The sequence below is a fragment of the Haliotis rubra genome, unplaced genomic scaffold (assembly GCF_003918875.1).
Source record: "Haliotis rubra isolate DU_JTF1 unplaced genomic scaffold, ASM391887v1 Scf87, whole genome shotgun sequence".
NCBI classification, from domain to species: Eukaryota; Metazoa; Mollusca; class Gastropoda; order Lepetellida; family Haliotidae; genus Haliotis; species Haliotis rubra.
Window position 1 is genome coordinate 1,046,178 of NW_025767601.1, and position 6,323 is coordinate 1,052,500.

At 39.1% G+C, this 6,323-nt stretch overlaps 1 protein-coding gene across 1 annotated transcript in view; it reads right to left on the bottom strand.

Moving 5' to 3' along the window:
* Nucleotides 1-2,346: 2,346 nt before the first annotated feature.
* The window catches only part of LOC124263154 (BTB and MATH domain-containing protein 36-like), a 5,592-nt gene continuing 1,615 nt past the window's right edge, over nt 2,347-6,323 (bottom strand). The window contains exon 2 of the mRNA XM_046697721.1: nt 2,347-3,710. Coding sequence (XP_046553677.1) covers nt 3,071-3,710 — 640 coding nt within the window. The 3' untranslated portion in view covers nt 2,347-3,070. The remainder of the gene's footprint in view (nt 3,711-6,323) is intronic.

The following is a 6,323-nucleotide window of genomic DNA, read 5'->3' on the forward strand; positions in this document are numbered from 1 at the left end:
TTCTTTAAAAAATACCATTTAGTCTATGTCAACGGTTCTTTAGTTGAGACAACAATGGGCAGTCAATCATTATATGATCGGTTCATGCACTCGGTACATAAGCACTTTACGACAGGATATGGTTGTATTCCGTCTGCGTAAGTAAACCTACGTACATAAACGCTAACTTTTGACAAATCAACTGTGCAAGTTAACAGTGACCAATCAATCAACGTATTATCGGTTAATCCCTTGAGTTTTCTTGTAATGCAACTGGCGTAAGGGAGACAACTCTTGTTAGTATACTGGCAACCTACTCGTCCGTCTTTGCACTCATGATACCATGACATGAAAATAGATGTAAGTTTTCTGTTTGTGCTTTTTTCGTGAAAAGATTCAAAAGTTATACAATGTGTTATTACCTAATTGGGTTGGGAGTGTGTTGGGGCTTCCTCTTAAATATGAAAGGATTATACAACCATATTAACTGAGGCGCAACATGCAAGAGTATTTTGAAAAGTATACCACGTATTCACCTATGAATTAAATGGATTAAGAACACGAACTCAGTTTGCATTGACATGCGTCTGACAAGGCTCATACATGAACATATACTGATTGAAACAACCAAACTCCACACGTGTCTAAGATTGCTCATATTCTATATTGATACTTTTTATTTTAAACGGTAAACATGCTTTATATTACCGTATGTACGAGTTCTGTACGTTTTATCGAGTATTCAGTAAGATTCTGGAAGTGGATAAAATAGAAGAGTATGGAGACCAAAATATTGCCAGCGATGACATCAAATGAAAGTCAATAACCCATTGATAAATGATTCCAGCAATATAATTCGCGGTTTTAACTCGATTTCGGAGACCGTTAGCCGTTAGACTGGGACGCTCTTAAATGTTTGGGTGTGTTGGTACAATTTCCAAAGTTTGCCAGTCGCAGACAGTGAAACATTCAATACATTTGCTGATGTTCCCAATGCATTAACTGACTTCCCCTAAAAGTGTCAAAATGACAACCTACGTACTAGACTAGACGCCTGTGACTCTACTGTTTTGTCTGTTTGTTTGTTATTTAGGTCCGCACTCAACGGTATTCCAGATATATAGCGGTGGTCTGTAAATAATCGAGTCTAGACCAGACAATCCAGTGATCAACATTATGAGCATCGATCTACGCAATTGGGATACGATGGCATGTGTCAACCAAGTCAGCGAGCCTGACCAACCGATCCCGTTAGTCGCCACTTTCGACAAGCATGGGTTACTGAAGAGGTTTACCTCTACATGTCCTCCTTATCCGTGCGACTGAGAAAACCAGAACGAAACATCGCGATTGGTCGCCGAGTAAGCGGTAACCAGGGCGTTTCCCCTATCTCCATGACCAATTACCAAACTCTGGAATCGAGTCCAAGCCCAACACCTAAATTTGCCTGATCCGTTGAATCACATGTGACAACAACATATCCCAGAGACGATACATCCGGGTTCGTCGCCAGCGTAAAAGACCCCCAACGCTGAGGACATGTCGAATGAACAAATGTTTGAGAAATCAAGGAGAAATGACCCACAATGGATCACACGTTAAGTTTTCATGGATGTTTTCGTGGTCTATCCTGGTTAGAGCACCCACACACTTCACCCAAACTGCGTCGCCTGTCATGGAGGTCAAGGCCGAAATAAGTAAAAATGGCTTGGTTTCTTAAAGGTTTACAGGGAGCAATTTTCTACAATTCCAACATGACAAGGCTTTTATCCAAGCAAAGTTTCTAGGGAGATGTATACATATTTGTGCATGAATTCATATGATCTATATGTTTAGTCTGTATATATTGGAGAGAGTGGCCATGTAGCCTACTGGATAAAGCGTTCGCTCAACATTCCCGACATCCAGGTTCGATGTTCAAGATGGGTGCAATGTGTGAAGTCCATTTCCGGCGTTCTCAGCCGTGATTTGCTGGAATATTGCTAAAATCTGCACTCCTTGTGTATTTCACATTTTAACCATTAATTTTCTATTTTCTGGAGAAAGCAAGAGATGTGAAATAACACGTTTTATACCTGGTGATCCCTTTGATGTGGTTAATCTTTGTTGTGTATAGATCTCAGATTGTTATGTTTCTGGGACTGTTAATTCAAGCAACCTTTGAATAAGTTTGTATTTTATTTTTTTTCAATGGTTGAACATATTCGCTCTTTCACCCGGCAGTTTATATGGTGCTGGTTTTTATGTATGTAAGCCAGCTAAAACTACTCCTTCCCGACTTTGGTGAGGATTGTAAAAGAAAGCAAGCCCTAATATGCATCAACGTCACTATGTGCCTTAAAGAAATAATTCAAAGACAGCACAGAAAATTGATGATTTATTTCAATAAAATATAGATATACATCTGAGTACAGTGGTGATAACATCTCGGTACTGTAATGTGGACGAGAATGGGTGTGGTGGGGCGTGGGACATCGCCTCAAGCGTGATACAATGATGCCCACTTGCACCTGGCACGAAATGAAAGTATCTTCACTGGACAACGCGTCACTAGGTTCGATCTACCTTCCATGTGTGATAAACCTTTTTGCCCACAATGGAACTTTATTTACACCTGGACGTCACAGATCTACGAAAGCATGAACAAATGTATACAACATATTTAATGCATGATCTACCTTCCATGTATGATAAACCTTTTTGCCCAAAATGGAACTTTATTTACATCCGGACTTCACAGATCTACGAAAGCATGAACGAATGTATACAACATATTTAATGCATAAAGGTAGAAGAGATCACACACCACCATCAAAGCCTACAATTATATGAAGAAACTGAAATATACATAGAGCTGAAAACACTACAGCATTACATTACCTGAGACAGATAGCTAACTGGGGTGTTGGACCTTTTGACTCAACTATATCTTGATTCAGATGCCTAACAGAGTAACTAGAATACACAAACTATGACAGGTCGTCTACAATTTTAGAGGCTAAAAGAATACCTTGCAGAACTACAGTAACTGTTATTAGTAGTTGAAGAACTACTCCGTCAATGTTGCAGTGGATTGTTCTGTGATTTCATATTAATTCCTTTCAAGGAAAGAAATACGCTTGAGCGCCAGCAGGAGTTGGATAGGTTCGCTTATCAGTGGGTATTCCTCATGACTCAAGATAGCAGATCTATCTGGACTTGGCTCATATGATATTCCATCGTTTCTTTCCCCAAAGACCAAATGAGAAGTTATGTCGGTCGCCCTTGTCAACAGATCATCCAAATGATATTTGTCAGCCAGATATATGTAATGAACAAGTACTTTACTGGAGATGGAACCATCTGAAGTCATCCTCGTGCACTGGTATAACAAAAAGCGTTCACATTTCTGCGTCAGTGCCGTCATCTTGTATTCGTCTGCCAGTTGCAACAACTTGTCAACCTTTGATGGGGTGATAGATTTCAGTTCAGATGGGTATATACGAAGAAGCATCTCAACGATTTCCGCATAGGTTTTGTTATTTAACGGAATCTCGTTCTTCTCCTTGAAATCCCCCTCAAACATTTTTTCAAACACGGACGAAGCAGCCACAAGGACACCTTTGTTGACGTGGAGTTGTCTCCCTTCGACCTCTAATGTTATGTCTGTTGTACTTGATGGATTATCGAACACCGACGTTGTGATTTCCGGTTCCGACTTGGGCTCCACCACAGGTATTGCAGCCTGCGGTCTGTAATGAAACACAACATAGGATTGTAAAGTTTAAATGCAAAAATGACGCTAATTCAGGCCAGTGCATTATCAAAGTCAATATTACATATGCAATTTCAACAGATAATAGGATAAGTGTGTTCAGTTTGGTGAGAATGTTGAATAATAACATATGCTGGAATGAGAGAATGTTGTCTATGTTCTTTTAGCAAATATAAGATTTGTAGCCGTTTTCGCCAAGTCGAAGTTCCGTTATGTCCAAATGGTGCCTTTTTCGCCAGGTGCCGTTTTGCTTTGGTACCGTTTTAGCCTGAACCCTTCGCCAAACATGTTGAGGTACAAAAAAAGTTAATTACAATCCCTGGCCCAGCCTGGTTCCCTGGGTCCGTTGCGCCTGCGCTAACGCTCCGACACTGACCAAGGCAACCACTGCCGAATGGCGGCCTTCACTGCAGGGAGACGCACCATACATTTACTATAGGAAAATCCGAGAACGGGGTTAGAATTTTTTCATAGCATTTTCATCGATACTATGGGAAAATATACGTCACCAGAACAACGGCCATCGTTACTTTCAGTGTACAAACACGTTATTTAAGCAGTTTCGAGATACGAAAATCGTCGTTACATTGGCGATTTGTAAACAATGACATAGACCCTATTTTCATCACCGACATGTGCTTTGACATTTCGTGTCAGTTCGTTATTGCGACGAAATCGTACATATAAAACATGGATCTGAACGACCCCATTGCTTGAATATAGTTAGCATCTTTATTTTAGCAAATGTGATGACGAAAATATCGCCGATTATGTCCCGTGTCTTCCATCGTTTCGGGGTACAGTCTGTAGGTTTGGCCGATATATTTTTCGATCGCCTTGTGAAATTACAAGGTAAAGTGTTTTTGATGGATGATGTTAATGACAGGGTTTGTCATTCTGATATTCAGCCTCTACAAAACAACATGAAACAGTTAACAAATATACCAATATCATTCAGAAATGTTTATGATTATAATAAACATGGTGAATGAAATGATCTATATACAAAAATACACACACATATACAGCTCAAAACAATAAATTTGTTACTTGATATTACAAAACTGAATATATAAAAATGCATGGTGTGATCAGTATGTTAAAACATTGGTATAACATATATGTGAAAAAGAACGTTTTAGACAGATAAACATTCCACTATTTGTGAACTGTTGAATTAAGGGTGATTTTTACCAATGAAACCTGTCATGAGAACTGTAGTTTTTATGGCTTGAAGCCTGTATGAGAGTATACATTTGCTGTACATTGATTATTTTGAGCATGATAACCCTGGGGTTATTAGAAAGATCTGATACAAATCATCTGATGTCAGCAATTTTTCAGCCAGATATCATTTACCTAGTTTGGTTAAATGCTGCTATGGACTCTTTTCTTTACTTTATTATACTTTACAGCAGTGCATACATACATAATTCAACACACCATCAGTGATTTTGCTTTTGAATTTTGGGTAATTTGCTCTGTACCAGTCCAAAATTGTGATAAAATCAAAAGTTTATGGTGTGTATTTTGAAATCTTTATATAGATATTGGGTATTGTAAACTTATTTGGACCAAAGCACTGACTACTCTTGGTGCACAGAGTAAAAAGGCTGTTATGGCATTGTACAGATGTCAAAAGAAAGTTGAAAATAAACCATGTCAAGATTAATTATGATATTTAATGTTATGATTGCTCCTATAGTGTGTAATGGTGCAGAAGTATAGGGGACCTCATATTGTAAAAATATTGAAGACGTACAGCATAAAATGTGTAAACGGTTTCTCAAAACAGCAAACAATGCTCTGGTTTGGGGAGAATGTTGCAGAACCCCTCTCCAACTTGTGCACATCACAAGCCATATAAGGTATTGGTGCAGGCTACTGTGTTTGGGTGAACGGAAACTGCCTTGCGAATGCCGTACCACATGGGCTCCTCATATTAAACATATTCTGTTTAGACTCATTCATATTTAGAATATTCTGATTTGAATATGTGCGGTTAGCACAAGATGTGAAGATCATTTGACAACCTACAACAATCAGGGTGTAGTTCTATCAACAGTTTATCTGATTCCTTCTATTAACAGCATTTTAAATCACTGTTCAATGTGGAAAAGAATTTTACACTCCCTATCCCTGTACACCTAAGACTATCCATGGCTCTTTTCAGATGTAGTAGGTTTAAACTTCCAGTCGGTTTTGGAAGATATATATTAAGGGGAAGATCTTTTGTTGACGATGAGTTTCATATACATGTATTGCTTGTATGTGAGCATTACTCAGCCATAGGGGCGGTTGGGTAGCCCAGTGGTTAAAGCGTTCGCTCGTCACACCGAGGACCCGGGTTCGATTCCCAATATGGGCCCCGCGTGTCCCCCGCCGATTGCCTGGTCCAGACTGGAATAGAACCGAGTGCAGCCTTAAACAACAAACCAACCAGCATCATTTATCGAAATTCTTTCATCTGAAAACTTCGACAGACAGACAAGACAACTTTGATGTTGTATATAACTCATGTCTATATTTATATTAAACAGCTAAGGGAATTGTAATAGAATGGCTCCAATGGCATGCGTGTTTCATGCAA